This window comes from Lissotriton helveticus, chromosome 7 (genome assembly GCF_964261635.1).
Source record: "Lissotriton helveticus chromosome 7, aLisHel1.1, whole genome shotgun sequence".
In the NCBI taxonomy this organism is placed as follows: Eukaryota; Metazoa; Chordata; class Amphibia; order Caudata; family Salamandridae; genus Lissotriton; species Lissotriton helveticus.
The window spans coordinates 1,930,002,557-1,930,019,156 of NC_136068.1; the positions used below are offsets into that span (position 1 = coordinate 1,930,002,557).

The window sequence follows — 16,600 nt, forward strand, 5'->3', positions numbered from 1 at the left end:
TTTTGGTTGAGTGACTCAGAAGATTGATGTCAAGGCTTTGAATTCTATTCTTTGCTTGACGGGGAGCCAGAGGAGGCGTTTTAAGCCATTCCGAACTGATTGCCTTTTGGTCTGGCTGCCCCATTCTGGACTCATTAGAATCTGTTAAGCAGTGTTTGCAGTCAAGCAATTAACACTGTTTTATTTTACCAACAGGTCCTCTAATTGCCTCGTCTGTCTTTTCATTGCGTCCGAAAGAAAGCGAAGATTTGGGCACCATGGACCATCAAGAAATAGAAATATGGGGCAGTATCAGCTCCCCCACAAGTGAGTAGGACAGACAGAGGAAACCTGTCCATTAATGTATGCATTTAGCAGCTGTATCATTGTGAACAGAAATGTTGTACATGAGAACACTGTGTCGGTATACAGCACAACCGGGGTACGGTGGACTATATTTAACCAAGATCAACCGCTTAGACGAGGATTATATGACCCTTGTTCTGCTGGTACTATTGGCGAAGACACTCACTTTCAATTACACATGAAACATACAGACAGGATTATTACATATTTTAGAAGAATGGGGAAGTCTTCCCTTTTGTCCTTCTGGTGTGAAGAGATGATACTTCTGGGCTGTTTGGAAGTGCTGGGAGAGGGTTTGCATGAGTGTTAGGTTGTAGAGCATTCCAGTGTGACGTGTCAAGAAGGTAAAATGACTGAACCTACAACGACCAGCGGGCAGCTCGGCATTACAATGTGTAAGCACCCAGACTTAGAGCAATCATTAGACTTTGCCCCACAATGATTTCACAATAATTTAAAAACCTCTATATGATTTTTACAGTATGGCACAACGCAATTCAATGAATAAAAAGATATATAATGACGACAATGAAAAAAACGGAGAAACACAATTGTCTATATTTAAAAAACTGCTTTGTTTAATCTGGGGTGTCAAATACTTCATTATGGGGCATATGTAGGTAGGCGTTTGCAAATCGCAAACAGTGTTTTGGTATGTAGGTGCACATTAGCAAAATAAGGAATCGCAAAAATTGTGATTCCTTATTTTGCTCAAGCATTTGAGGAATCGCAATTTTGCGATTCCTTAAATGCTATGTAGGAGTGAATTTTAAAAATGCGATTTTGGCTTAAGGAATCCCAAAATACCACCTACTCCAAGTAGATGGTATTTTGCGATCTCCTTTCAAAATGCATTTTTTGAAAAAATTCAAAGTGCCATGTGGCGCACAGACATGCCCTTAGGGCATGTCTGTGCGCCACATGTAATTTGAGGCACATTCCAGGGGTGCAACAGGTGTCCTTTGGACACCCTGGCACCCTTGGAATTGCGATTCTCAAATTGCGATTTTCTCATAGAAAATCGAAATTTGAGAATGTATTCCCATTCATTCCTATGGGCCTCTTAGTCCATAGGAATGAATGGGACACTCATTCCTTAATTCCGATTCGCAATTTGCTAATCGCAATTATGGAATGTTAGAGATTCGCAAAAAAATTGCAAATTTTTACCTACATTCTATTTTGCTATTCTCAAATAGCGATTCCTTAAAAATCGCTATTTGGGAATCGCAAAATGGAAATTACCTACATATGCCCCCTTGTGTCTACATTACCATCTATCAAGTCCCCAGTCTTCACAGATTCAGTATTGTGGATTACGTCGATGCGTTTTGGTGGACTGGACTTGTAGACCGCCACCTTCCTGAGGACAAACAAAACAAATCTCCCACAAAATGTGAAGAAAGATAAATACATATCACAATTCATGAATTTTTAGTGTTTTTTAGACACAAAGTTTACACTGCACATAAATCATTTCATGCCACCATCACTTGGTGATGATCTCCCACCAAATTGAGGGGATTTTACCACTAAACGAGAATAATGTAGGGAGTATAAAAAAATGGACAGCCAATTGATTGAGTGTGGTATTGGTGTTTTTATTCACCTGCAGTCGGGCCTGATGCATGCAATGAAAGATGAAAGTGGGCGAGAGGTGCTGTAATTCAAGTTCCACCACAATATGGTGGAAAAACATCACCAAGTAATGGGAGCATGAAATAATTTATGTGCAATATAAACCTTGTGTTTAAAAACACTAATATTCACCACCAGGGCCAGATTAAGGGGCTCATTAGGATGGCGGTTTTTCCGCATCCTCCGGGCCGGCGGAAGTGTCCGCCGGCCTGGAGGATGCGGAAAAACCGCGGCGGAGACTCCAAAGACCCACCGCCAAATTAGGATGGCTGGTGTGTCTGGAATTCCGTCCGCCGCTTTTCCGCCGCGGTCGGAAGCCGACCGCGGCGGAAAAGCTATAACATGGCAGGCGTTGTCTATGAGACACCGTCCGCCATATTATGATGTTTGTGTAAAGAAGCTTTTCCACGGCGGCTTTTCCGCCATGGAAAAGCATACGGACATTCACTTTGGGGGCCCGTTGCGGGCCCCCTGGGTGAATGGGGGGTGGGGGGTGCACATGGGGGGTACCTATGGTACCCCCCCTGCATTTGCGTACACAAAGCAGCAGGCACTGTGCGGTGCCTGCCGCTTAGTGCATGTAAATGCAACACATGCATTTTTAACATTGCGGCGGCAATGTTAAAAATAGAGGATGTGACCGCCACCCTGGCGGTCACATCCTAATTGCCATGGAGGGACCGCCGCTGCCCATGCGGACGGTCCCTCCTACTCAGGGGTGGCGGACGGACGCAAGTCCGTCCGCCATCCTAATCGGCCCCTTTGAGTTGGTTGATAATGGAAAATCATCTGAAGTGCGTGGAAGTAGAATGCAAGAACCAAGAAAAAAGTGAAGGTAAGTTTATTGCAGACCACAGGGAAAGAGGCACGAGAGCAGGGTACTTCTTGCCGATACGTACCTCAAACCGTCTCACCCATACGCATTACTCGACATGAGCTCGAGATAGCATGAAGATTCCTCAGAACTAGACAAATCTACTCACCCACTCGCTATGGCGAGTCAAATTTGATCAGGGTGAGCTATTTTTTGGGTGTATTAGCCAGTTCTGGCAAGCTGATGAAGAGCAGGTGTTCTGTTCTCTCAGAAATGAATGAGCAATAAAGATGTCTTTAAATCTTGCGTTTTATCTTGTCACGTTTGCTCTGCATTCAGAGACAGGTCAAATGTCTGCTTGTCTTACAATCTGCATTCAGAGAAAGAAAGTTAAACACAACATCCAGGATAAAATAGCAGCAAAGTTACAGGATTTTCTAAAGTGAACTGTCTGACAAGCGTGCTGTACAAAGAGTGTGGAATGAAAGGCTGTTTGATGTCAGTTTTTTTCTTACACACAGCAATTCAATGCTTAAAAAGAAACTGTGCAAACATTTCAAAATCTATTTTAGTAGTTATGATGGCACTGTTTTTGTAATTCTGTGTGTTGAATAAAAGTTTTCAATTGGATAAAAAGAACACTTTACTTGGTAATGAGTAAATGATAAACATTTTTGCTGACACTCAATTCCCACATATTATTGTGTATACGATTCATAGTTTTATCAGTAAAACTGCATGTTAGCGGGAAAGTTTGTGGCCATTTCAAAAGAAAATGTGCTGTTTGTAAATGACAGTGTGCTACCAAATTATGCTTTAGTAATACATTTATTAAAAAAAGAGTTTTGAAGCATGAACTGATAAATATTCAGACGGGCCAAGTACATCACAGTTAGGTTGAGTAGATTATCCAAGTCACATAACCTTCACAGGTTCCCTAACTAGGGGAGAGGAGTTAGCCTAACGGCTAGGGTCAGTCGACCTCAAATCTGGGGAACCGAGCTCGAGTCTCGGCAAGGACACCCAACAACCTGAGATTCTGGGCAAATCACGTAATCTTCCCGTGCCAAAATGAATGTGTCCTCATGTAATGCAACTGGTGGTCGTGTAAAGTGCTCTGATACCCAATACTTTTGGGTCAAGTTTGCGAGATATAAAACTCCATAACAAAAATCTGCAGGTTTAGTAACATTTTAATGATTTTTTTAGGCCTGATTCTTGTGGGTTCTGCACAACCAACAAAGAGTAGTTCTTGTGGACCCCACAAGATATAACATTTCTTTCCTTTGAACAAAAACACAATATGTATAGTATGGAACAGAAAAGACCAATGACCTGAGAGAAACATAACCCAATAACAGAATACTGCTACAATCTTTGTGGACCGACTCCACATACAGAAAATCATATAGCATTCAACAAGATTATGAGAGTAACAAAAAAATTAAAATAGTGAAATAATAATATACAGAAACAATGAAAACAAATAAGTGTCACCAAAGAAGTAGCTAATTGTAATCCTTCATCCAAACAGGAGGCAATCTATTTCGATTACTCTTCTTTTGTGTGAGAACAGTTCCCTACCGTCTTCAGTGACTGGCAAGAATCTATGGAAACTGTTAGATGAAGTCTTACTCCCTTTTGGTAAATTAATGTCATCTGGTTGCATGAAGACATAGAAATCACAGCATTCCTGTCGACTATACAACTGAATAGATCTATTGCAACAACAAATGTTTTCCCCCACTAACTTAGAAACTTCAACAACTCTTTTAACTACTCTGAATTTCGGCTGTCCCTTCATCACAAACTTAAGACGTTTAATCTTGGAATAATAGCCTATTTTAAAATTTCTAGCTTGGACACATTCACTCCTGTTGTACCTTACACGTGCCATCTCCTGCTTGATTTCAACCCTCCGTCTAATGTTTTTTGTCACTATCTGCACATCTCAAAGTGGAACTATCTTTCTTGATCCATTGTGGTTTAACTAAAGTGAAACATTTGCGTCCCCTTAGAACTAAGAAAGGAGAAATACCCTTAATTGAGTGACACGTCTTGGACTGCTCTACCAACACCTAAGTTATTGGTCAAAGCCAATATAACTGTCACCGTTGAGCCTGTTCATTCTCTCAACAAGCCCATTACTTTAAGGGTGATATAGACTTGTTCACGTGTGTGTAAATCTATTCTTATTGTGACAATTCACCATTTCATCAGACGTGAACTGCACTCCGTTATCTGTAACGAAATACCTTAGCAGACCTTCACTCGTAAAAACGCCCTGCAAAAACAGATTACTTCAGTGGTATTCGGTTGTTTAACAAACTTGACCTCGACCCACTTGGACTTGTAATCAACCAATACCATCGCTATTCTCTTTCCATTGTAGTCAAAAGGTCCCAAGAAGTCTAAAGCAAGTTTGTTCCACACTATTTCAGGTAACTCTATCTGGCAGCATGGGTGTTGATCAAGTTATCAGATGCGTATGGCTTTTTGACACAATTCATAATTCTTAACTATCAACTCTACATCTGAATCCACCCTGCTCCACAAGTACATATGCCACAATCTCTTTTTGTTCAATGTCATACCTAAATGACCAATGTGTATAAGATCAACAATCCTATTTCTGAGTGAAATTGGATGAACAAGTTTCTTACACCTAAATAAAATTCCATTTTCAACAGATAATTCTGGAGCAATTTTAGAAAAAATCTATAAATCACCCAACAATTTTTCGCTTTAGGCCACCCTTTTTAAAATCCAGTGATGTATTTTTTGAAAAACTACATCCTCACAAACAGCTTTTTTCCATTCTGCCTTCGATATACTTGTTAGTAAACTAGAATCAACAGAAGCAATAATGCATTGTTCCTTATCCTCGAAAACCAGGTGATCATCTTGAATAGGAAATCTGGATTTAAAAAAAATCATCTCTTCTATAATACAGTTTCGTAGAGAGTCTTGTCAATCTGGCAGTGAGCTTCTCAGAATGTGTCTCAAACCTGTTCAAAATGTTGTGTTCATAAATGTTTATGATCAGTTTGTGACTAGTTTTAATAAAATGTGTACCCACAAAAAAGCCCAAAATGTATACAGTACCCAAGTACAGGCTGACATTTCCTTTTCTATACATGAGTAGATTTTCTCAGAATCTTTCAAAACACGTGAAGCAAAAGCGATTGTATTTTCTTTCTTGAACACTTTTTGAGTGATCACAGTACCTAAACCTTTATTACTTATATCTACAGTGATAGTGAGTAGTAAACCTGGAGCATATCTTTGCAAAAGAGGAGCATGTACTAAATCTGCTTTAATTTTTTTAAAAAGCTTCTTGTAGTTTACCCCATGAAAACTATGTTTGTTTAGTAAACTGGAAATGGGTTCAGCAATAGTTGCTAAGTTGGGATGAAACTTAAAGCATAAAACTTGTATAGTCCTATGAGAGACATGGCCTGGTCCTGATAATTGCAGTGATGGTGCATCCTCAATGGCTTTAAGTATCCAATGTTTGGGACTTATTCCTTCAGCACTAACAATTTGCCCCAAATACCCCAACTGACTGTCTAAATAAACCTTTACCTGGCCTTAGTATCACCCCACTAACTTTCATCCTCTCTACTACCAAACCCAAACTCAAAATGTGTTCTTTCCAATCTCTTCCCACAACCAGAACATCATCTTGAAATATTAAAATGCCCTGAATGTCACCCGGCATTCTATCGGTGACTCTCTGAAAGGCAGCCACACCTGACCCCATGCCAAAAGGCATTCTTTTATAATGAAAGACACTATCATATATTAAAACTGGGAAGAAGAAGAGAGCATAATTTGGTGGTAGGCTGAGCGCATATCTAATCTGCTAACGATGGTAGCACTATTTAACTTGACTAAAAGTTCCTCAATCTTGGGTAGAGGATGAGCATCAATCCATATGTTACTATTTACTGTCCTACGGTCAACACTAATCCTCAACTCTGTATTACAATTGGCAAAAGCCCCAAAGGCCTATTCACGGATTCTATCACGTCTTTTTTGTGCAACCGTAGCAAAGATTTGGATAATTCATGTTATATGCTGAGAGGGATACTCCTCAACTTGTGTTTAACAGAAATCGACCCTTCCTTCAACTTGATTTCTAATTCAAAATTCTACAATTGACCTAACTCATCAGTGAACAGTTCTGTACACTTGCATAGTACATCATGTACAATTTAAGACATTTGAGTTACAACTTCTTCACTCACTGTGGGACTTAGTGCATGCGTATTCTCAAAGCTGTTCACAAAATCATCTTTGATCATGCACTGCTACAACTCACTAAAACTCATAATTTATTTGGACTTTCCTGGAAGAAGGACAATATTAAGCAGTCCCTGATGCACCCAACCCAAAATACTTTTCCCTCTAAATATGACATTAACGCCTCCTGTTATAGAATTGCCTTGAAACAAGAATAGGTACATTAAAGAAAACAATGAGATCAATCTTAAATCCTTGTACTCCATTCTTATATCAGATTCAGGAAGAATTAATTTTTTCCTAAATTGTACATAAGTGTCATGAGTAATAATAGTGACCCTGGCTTCACAATCCATCAGCAAGTTCCCCTTATGATCTCCTAAATAGCCAATATGTAAATGAATCCTGAAACATTGAAATAGAAGTTTGAACAGGGCACAAATATTGTCTTTGAATAATAGGGTGTGCACATCACCGATGAGGAAATGTGAAGGAAGACTCCTGCAAGGGTGTGTGTGTTCAGGACTATCAGTGTTGTTATGTAGAAATCAGTGTATTTAATTCTATTTTGATCTTGCATCAAAAGTACTCTTCACAGCGTTTTAAGAGATTTCTGTGCTCAAATTAAAGTTTTTAGTCAGTTTCTCTTTATTTCAGGGCGAGAAGGTGGTGCCAAGTCAAAATGTCAAAAAAACAAGAAGAGCGGGTTTGTTGCCTGTGGTCTGCCACTCGTCGTCACTTTGGAAGCAGGCTGCAGTATCCAAGAAAAAAGTGAAGGTAAGTTTATTGCAGACCGAAGGCAAAGAGCAGGACACTTCTCATTGCCCCTACATGCCTCAAACTTCCTACTCCACATGCGTCACTTGACATGAGCTCAAGACAGCATGAAGATTGAAAAATTTCCCAGCTTGTGTAAAGAAAAAGTTTAATTCTATTAAGGACACGGAGGCGAAGATTATGCTTTGACTTTCTTTACTTTTCTCACAGCGCCAAAAACTACATTTCCCATGTCAACTATGTAAAACCATAGCACGTGATCCCTTTAACCAATCATAATATTCACAGCTGCATCCAGTCCACCAAGTATAATGTCCACAACAGTATATAATAGGGCTTCATCTTCTGCTAGTCCTATTTCTTTGTGCGAAAGTAAACTGCAGATTCTCATCCCCGGAGTGTTGTTGAACATCATTGCTTCTCTTTGTTTGCTGAAAACACAGAACACAATTAACCTGCCGTTCGTATTTGCTTTGAATCCAATAAGGAACATTTGTGATAGAAATCACAACAGTTAGGACCTCCGATTAATCAATCATATAATACTGGTATTTAAGAAAGAATACTTATGGTGACGTCAGTCGTGATCTGCTTCCTTAATGGGATGGTTGCACAGGGAAAAAACAGGGAGGGAAAGTCTTTGCTTCCGTGTCCTAGTAGAACTTAATTTTCCTTTCATGCTAGTTAGGACATTTTTCATTCTATTTCAGGAACCGGCTGCTCGATTAGGCTTGTTCAAAGCTTACTTACCACCACTGAGGCTAACTGGGAGACCGACTTGCGATCAGAAGACCAGTCTGCTATTCACAAAATGCCCTCCAATCAGACCCCTAAGATGTATGCTTTTGAGGACATTCCACTCTTGGCCGAATGAGCCTCAAATATGGAAATATCTATGCTGGCTGCCCGCATCTCCCATCTTACTCATCTAGCCATAGTGTGTGAGGACACCTCTGGATGCGGTTTTGTAATCGCGATCAACAACTGTTTCATAACCCTGACGGGTAACTCAGCTCCGCCAGCAGAGTTTGCAGAGACTTCCCTACTCCGTGGGAACGTGGAGATAGGCAAAACTCCGCCTCCGTGGCAGAGCGGAGCTAGCCGCTCCCTCACCCCTTCCAAATACTATAAAAATATTAAGAAGAAGGCCCTACCTGTGTTTCTGCCACCTCCCCTGCCTGGCCGCTCTCCTTCCTGCTCCTGTCGGATTCTTTTACATTAAAAAAAAAAATATGTTATACGTCTTCCGAGTGTGCAGGCGCAAGACGTACAATGTAGTGTTTTTTTCAATGAAGAAGGACGCGAGGAGAAGGAAGGAGAGCGGCCAGGCAGAGGAGGCGCCAGAAACACAGGTAAGGGCCTTCTTTTTATAATTTTTAAAGCATTTGAAAGGGGGGAGCTGGGAGGGAGCGGAGCTATGCGTAGCCCCACTGAGTTTTTTCCAAACTCTATGAAGCTACGCGTAGAGGCACTATGCCAGCTCCGCCCACCCTTACTGTTTCACTCCTCTGGGTCACAACTTCCAAGACACACTCTCATACTCTTGCAAAAACCACACCACAGACAATTTGGGTGAATCTGGGAATGCATATTACAATACTGACCATGTCTTAGTTTTTGTGTGGTCGGAAAAATATAACTTGCTCCGGAGTAAATGACCTACCTGTTAGATCCAAGGCATGGACATCCATTACCCTTTATGGCAATTTGGTAAAGAGTTGTTTTCTAGAGAGGTCTGCATTGTCTAGCCACCTCATAAATAAAGTAGCACTTTGTTGACGTCCCAGGTCTGGGTGTACCTGGGTTTTGGAGGATTTGCCATCCTGATGCCTTTCATTAATTTGCATTTTAAGGCATGAGAACCAATTGGCTTACCTGAAATTAGAAGGTGTGGAGTATGCCTTACCTACCTTGGCCAACTCAGCCAAAAAATGTAAAACATGTACCACGTCTGAACCCACGGGATCCAAGTGTTCCACAAACCAACTGCTCCTGGTCTACCATGCCGACTTGTATCGTTTATAAGTCGCTGATGCCCAAGCTTGTGCTCTAAATGCAGAAGCCAATTTTGAAAGGCCCAGCATGCTCCATTGTAGCCCAATATTCTTCATGCCATCCAGGTCAGATCTTCCCTGATCATAGGATGAATGTCCCCCCCCCAGTCCCTGTAGGATGTCCTGAAACATTGGAAGGACTACCAGATAATTGATCAGTCGAGGAGACGAGGGAACCAAGCTTGGGACCGCCACAGCAGAGTCACCAGGATTAACTTTGCTCGCTGATGCCTGGTCTGAGTCTCCACCTGGTGAACATGATGAATGGAGGGACAGTGTAATTCAGCCCTTTGCTTCAATCCTGGAGAAATGCATCTACAGCAGAGGCTCCCGGTCCGGTCTCCAGCTGAAGAACTGAGGAACTTGTGCACTCAATCTCGAGGCGAACAGGTCTCTAACTGGAAATCCCCATCTCTTGCAAAGGAGGTGTAACACCTTAGGATAAAGCTTCTTGTCATTGAAATCCATAAAAAAACATGAGTTCCAGTCCACCACTGTGTTTCCAGTGGTTGGGGAAATGAATTACTGACACCGAAATCTGCATGTCCAAGCAGTAGTGCCAAAATTCCTTAGCTATCTCCTCCAGAGTCTTCGATCTCGTCCTCCCCAGCTTGTTTTCGTTCTGTACCACTGAGATGTTGTTCATTCTCAAAGAGACAGAATACCTCCCTTGATCCTTCACCAGACTGCGAATTGTGAAGGAACCTGCCAGTAGCTAAGGGCATTTGATATGTGGCTCAGTTGCTCCTGAGACCAGTGTGACCCTGTTGAGACGTTCCAGCATCTGGCACCCGAGCCCTAGCGGAGGGTGTCCGTTTGTTTCACCACATCCAGAGACGATCTGAGAATCGCCTGGCAGTTCCGTGCTTTCATGTGGTTCAACCACCAAACCATCTCGGTCCTTGTCTCCCCTGTCAAGGCTACCTCCTCCGAGTAAGATACTCCCCTTTGGAGGTGACAGCACTTCAACCGTTGCAGTACCCATTAGTGCAACGGACCAGGAAAAATGGCTTTGATCGAGGAAGACAAAAGCCTTACTATTCTGGCCAGTTGATGCAGGGAGATGCGATTGGGTGATATAAAGGCTCTCAACTCCTCTTGGATCGCCTGGATGTTGGTCATGGGGAGCCCCGGGGTCGCTACTAGTGAATCAATGGTGAAACTGAGGAAGTCCGTCCTTTGCTGCGGTATCAAATCTGACTTGGAGATGTTCCTAATGAAACCCAAGTCCTCCAACAAATGTACAGCCATCTGGGCTTAATGCATGAGTGTATTTCTGTCCTGGGCCATGAGAATCATATCGTCCAAATAAATTATCAGCCTGCAGCCCAGTGATCACTGCCAGGCCGCTGCTGGTTTGAGAAGCTTTGGGGCACACCAAGGGCAGGACGACAGATCACAGAAAAGGACCTTAAACTTACATATTTGGGATCTCCAAAGGAACCGAAGAAACCTCCAATGGAGTGGCGAGATGGGGATCGCCAGATAAGCATCTTTCAAATCCCGTCTGGCCAGCCAGTCCCTGTGTCTGAGGAGCATCCTCAGAGGATAGATGCCCTCCATCTTGAAGTAACGGTACACAAACCAGTTGTTGAATTCTCATGGATTGATCACTGGCTGCCCCCCTTTGTCCTGCTGTATATGGCTTGGTCTAATCTGAAGTGGCATGGTGTGCAAAAGAATGATGGGTTGGAATGCTACCCCCAAGTGATTGCCGTCATAATTGCAAATATTCTCTCATCACCCTTTATATGTTTCTTTTGTATTATTAGCCAGTGTCTTGCCCGGACGTTCATTCTGCCCTAAAGATCACACCTTTATTTGCCCAAAGAGTGAACTTCTCTTTCCACCACCATTGTATTCTGATATTTTATATCTAATCAAATCACTGGTGTTGTTTCCTCCGTCTGAAGACTGGACAGTTTACAGCTGTTTTATCTTATGCTTCAGCCGGGCTTATTAGCTGCAAATTGATGTTAATACACTATGCTGCTTGGAAATACATTGTCCCTGCATCACCATTTTGAACACTTCCCATATTGTTGTCATGTTATCTACTGAAACTTTATTCTTTTCACAATTTCTTTACTAATCTCATCTTTGAGCAGTTTTTCTAACTGCACCCTTGGAGACAGTCTCCACAAGGGTGTATTGCCCAACGATCCTGGCATTGTAAACGTGAGAAGAATTGGGAAGCGATCTGACAGTGTTTTAGCGAGGTGCTCAACCTGACTTTTCCAGCTGCCCACATCACAAGTAAGAACCCATTAGTTCAATCTAGACCACATGTTGTGCCCTCTCTTAATGCAAGGTGTCTCTTCCTCCAAACATCTAGTAAGTCATGATCTGAAAGGATTTCCCGCATGGTTATGGCTGCCGATGTAGCATATTAGTGAGCTGCATGTGATCTGCTAAACTGTGAGTTAACCACAACAATAACATCACCAACTCATAAAGGGTATTTTGAGATAATGAAAGTGTCAGCTGCAAATGTTATTAGAGAGAGTGTTGTCCAGTGCCATAGCAAGGGTAGGGCGAAGGGTGCAACACCCACCCACTCTTACATGCGCCCGCCGCGGCAAAGGCGATCCAATATAGTGCTGGCTAGATATTTGACAGTGTGAACTAAGCTATGGATATTCGGGGTACACCGTAAGGCGTCCAACCAGACGTGTTCTTCATGGAAATCTGAAAAGAAGGGTTAATCCCTCTTGGTTGGATACATCTGTTTCCACGAGTCTATTACCCCCCGGTTTTGTTGCCACGCCTTGAAAGCGTGAGCAGTATGTACATTCTGGGAGTCCCGCAAGGGAGGATGTGAATGGTCCACTGCAACGTCAGCCACACAATTAAAATCCCCGCTCCCCAAAATTGTCAGAGAGGACAGTCTAGGTGCTAATCGTCGGGATAAGTTTGTTAGAAATGTGCCTTGGTCCACATTCGGAGTGTACACGTTTAGCATGGAAACTTCTCATCCCTACAGTCAGCCCCGTATCATTACAAATCTCCCCCCAGGGTCAACCATCTGATCCACAAGCTGGAAGGGAACCCCTGCCCTGATCCAGATCAGGCCGCCCTGGCATATGCCGAGTATGTAGTGTAATATACCTGACCCCGCCATCTACGTTGCAATGCGACTTCCTCTTAGGCTGTCAATTATGTCTCTTGGAGGAATACTATTTGGACGCCTCGCCTGTTCAGATAGGAGAGCACCTGGTATCTCTTGGACATAGTCTGTAGTACTTGAATATTCTACGAGAGGAAACTATACGTTAGGGAGCCCGTCATGCCCTAAATCCTATCGCTCAGCCACTGCGTGGTATTCTCCCCTCTCTCCCCACCCCTGCATGCCTATTAAAAGAGTACACATTACAGTGATGCATGACCCCAAGATTCCCCATCATCAAACTTTTCAAACCATAACTGGTACCCCAACTTCCCCCTCCCTAGGACATACAAATTAGCATCCCCATCCAAACAAAACAAAAACTAAGTGAAACCGCAGAAGTCCCCCTACAGAGTGCCCAGTTGAGGGAAGTGACTCTGCAGTCCGCCCGGCCAGCAGGTCATCCATCCAGCTCTTAACAACAACATGTTCTGCAAAACCCACACCCCAGAATGGTCTCAGTATATAATACCCAGGGTAGTGTCAAAGCAGCTCCACAGCAGGCCCCACCCTTTTACTAGTTCGTCTGGCTGATCATATGATGTCATCAGATGATCCCGGTGTCACTTTGGGCACTTTCATGCTCGAGCTCTCAGAAACACTAGAGACATGAACCGAGTTCGAATCCTGCATCTGTGCACTGCTATCTGGGGTTGTATGCCCCGTATACTTCCAGCTGATCAGGGCCACCACCTCCATCGCACTCTGCCGTTCCAACGGCACTTCTTCCTCCGTTGGGGCTGTTGCGTCTTGTTTTGCCCTTCTGCTGTAGGATCCGTCCCTGCGCTTCCCCCGCCGCCCAGGGCCTCGGGTAGGGCCGCCTCTCTGTCGTCCCACCATCCAGTCCTCCTGCGGGGAGTGGAAGAACTCCATCCCCTCTGGAGTGATCACTCTCAGTTTAGTTGGGAAAAACATTGTCTACTTATAATCAAGCTGTTGGAATTTATTTTTAGCATCTTGAAAGGAGGCCCTTTGACTGTGCACTTATCTAGAAAAAACTGGAAAAATGCGCACCTTCATGTTGTTCAATCGGAGGTAATCTTTACATTGTGCCTGTGCCAGGATGTGATCTCTGACCCTATAATGCAGGAGTCTTCCTACCACAGTGTGCCCTTGTCGGTACCTAATGCGCTTTTTCAAGCACATAAAAGGGAGACAGCCCATCCGGGTGCAAATCCGTGCGCAAACATCTCTCTGAGTAGTCCACCATATTGGACCCCTCCACCTTCTCCGACAAGCCCACCACTCTGATATTGTTTCTGCTATAGTGATTTTCAGCGTCCTCCGCACAAAGTCCTAATATGCATGCTTTGTGTGGCACCCCTTTTTGACAAGGAAGGCTACCCGCTTGCATATGAGGATGTCATCTTGTGTCCAGCTCATTTCCAAAATGGTTTGCTTGTCCCCTAGTTAGACGTTTCTCTTATCTCTTAGTCATATGTGACCTCATGCTTGTTTACGAACGCTGGTACCTGTCTTTCCTCACAGGGCTATTTAAATCCTGGTTATTCCAAGTAATGAAGGAGTACTGCCTTCTTCTAGTAGTATTTCACTTTTATATCAGGCTGCATGTGTATTATAAAATGATCTAGAGATCTGAATGGTGAAACTATGGAATGTCCTGAAGTTCTCAGTGACGTCGACAGGCTTATCTGTACATTGCACAAAGAACTTTCCCATATAGCTTCCCACCGCCCACGCTAGCCTCCCCAGATTGCCAGGGAAGTCACACTCATGTCATACTCATGTCTTACTATTTCTCTCCCCAACAACAACTGAATGTAAGAAACAACTGTCTCATTGATAATGAGTTGGTTGAATAGGAGTTTATCTCTGGGGATACCATTTGTGCTCTGTCGTACACCACCATCTGGAGCTGGGGAGGCCAGAGGGATCAATTGTAAAGTTATGCACCAGCCAGGTTCTCAAAAGTTTGATATATAAAATACATTGCCCACCAACATATCAATAAAGTTTAAGAGTGCATTACAAACTCACACGTCGCACAATATGTGCCTGACCAGTGACCACTCTTTGAGGTTGTGCTGCTCCCCTACCGCATTCCAAAATATTGCTTTTCAGTACCAATACAATGATCATAAACGTTCCTGCATGCACCAATAGAAGACTAGTCTCCACATTTAGTGGTAAGACTCTTCAGTGCCCCCTGGTCATTTTATTTACTCACTGGCTGGTGCCTTCACGTCTAGGTTCCATCTCTTGGCTGTTTTATTTGTTTTGAGACTCCGAGGCCTGCAGTGGGCTGGTAAATAATAATTGATTGCTGATGTCCACTCTTCTCTGCCTTGTCGAGTAGAACATTGTCAAACTCGCAGAACTGACAGTATGTTGACATGATGCAGCCACTCCAGTTCCGTCACTGTCATACTACTCCAATGGCCCGAAGAAGTCTGAACCGTCGGACGGGGTTTTCGGATAAAACTTGGCGGTAGAGGACTGGCAGTAAAAAAAAATTAACCCCACACCAAGGGAGAGACCTCACATGGTGTGAGGTTCATTCCTTTACATTTTTTTTACCTTCTACTTTGTTTTTGAAAAAAGTAAACCTTTGTAGAGATTTGATAGCCAGCCATTGTGCTTAATGGAGCCGTCAGTCAAATCTTTACTACATTGACTGTGATGGGGGTTCCTGGCAATGTGAAGAGATATCCTTGGGGCAGGTGGACATCTCTAAATTTCAGGGACCGGATGTCATTCAGGGCAGCAGAGTAATTTACTTCAGCACCCTGGCCCTATGACTTTTCACACAAACATGTGTACAGACATACTAATGCATTTACTCTCACTCTCTCTTCTCTCTTTCTCTCGCTCTCCTCTCTCTCTCTCTCTCTCTCTCTCGCTCTCTCTCTCTCTCTCTCTCTCTCTCCTCTCCTCTCCTCTCCTCTCCTCTCCTCTCCTCTCCTCTCCTCTCTCTCTCCTCTCTTCTCTCTCTCTCCTCTCCTCTCCTCTCTCTCGCGCTTTCTTTCTCTCCCTCCGTCTCTCTCCCCCTCTCCCTCACCTCTCTTCCTCTCTCTCTTGTCTCTCTCTCCTTCTCTCTCTCTCTCCTCTCTTCCTCTCCCTCCCTCTCTCTCATTCCCTCTCTCTTCTCTCTCTCTCTCTCTCTCTCTCTTTCTCTCCTCTCTTCCTCTCTCCCCCTTTTTTCTCTCTCTCCCTCTCTCTTTCTATCTCCCTCTCTCCCCCTCTCTCTTTCTCTTCTCTCTCTCTCGTTCTCCCTTTTCTATCTTTCTCTTCTCTCTCTCGTTCTGTAGAATAAAAAGCCTTTTTAGGGGCTCACTGATGCACCAGTCCTTAAACCAACAAAGAAGAGATTGGCACGGAAGCTGCAATATCAAGAGAATACATTTATTAACCTCACATGAGGGAGACTGCGTCAATACGGTACCCTCAGGCCACTGTAAGAGGCAGTCCAAGGAGTACAGAAACCAAGGGCCTTTTATGGCCAGTTTATTGCTGGGTTTGCATGAAGACTCAAAAAGAGGCGGTACACGTGTACACACAAATACATATAAGGATACATAAGACTCGCTTAGTCAACAGAGT

The 16,600-nt window shown here is 43.3% G+C and overlaps 1 protein-coding gene across 4 annotated transcripts in view; it reads left to right on the forward strand.

The window, feature by feature from the left end:
- The window catches only part of LOC144770919 (uncharacterized), a 129,204-nt gene that overhangs the window by 11,116 nt on the left and 101,488 nt on the right, over positions 1-16,600 (forward strand). For all 4 annotated transcript variants that reach the window (XM_078655736.1, XM_078655737.1, XM_078655734.1 and 1 more), the window contains exons 3-4: positions 196-306; positions 7,700-7,819. In XM_078655736.1, coding sequence (XP_078511862.1) covers positions 196-306; positions 7,700-7,819 — 231 coding nt within the window. The remainder of the gene's footprint in view (positions 1-195; positions 307-7,699; positions 7,820-16,600) is intronic.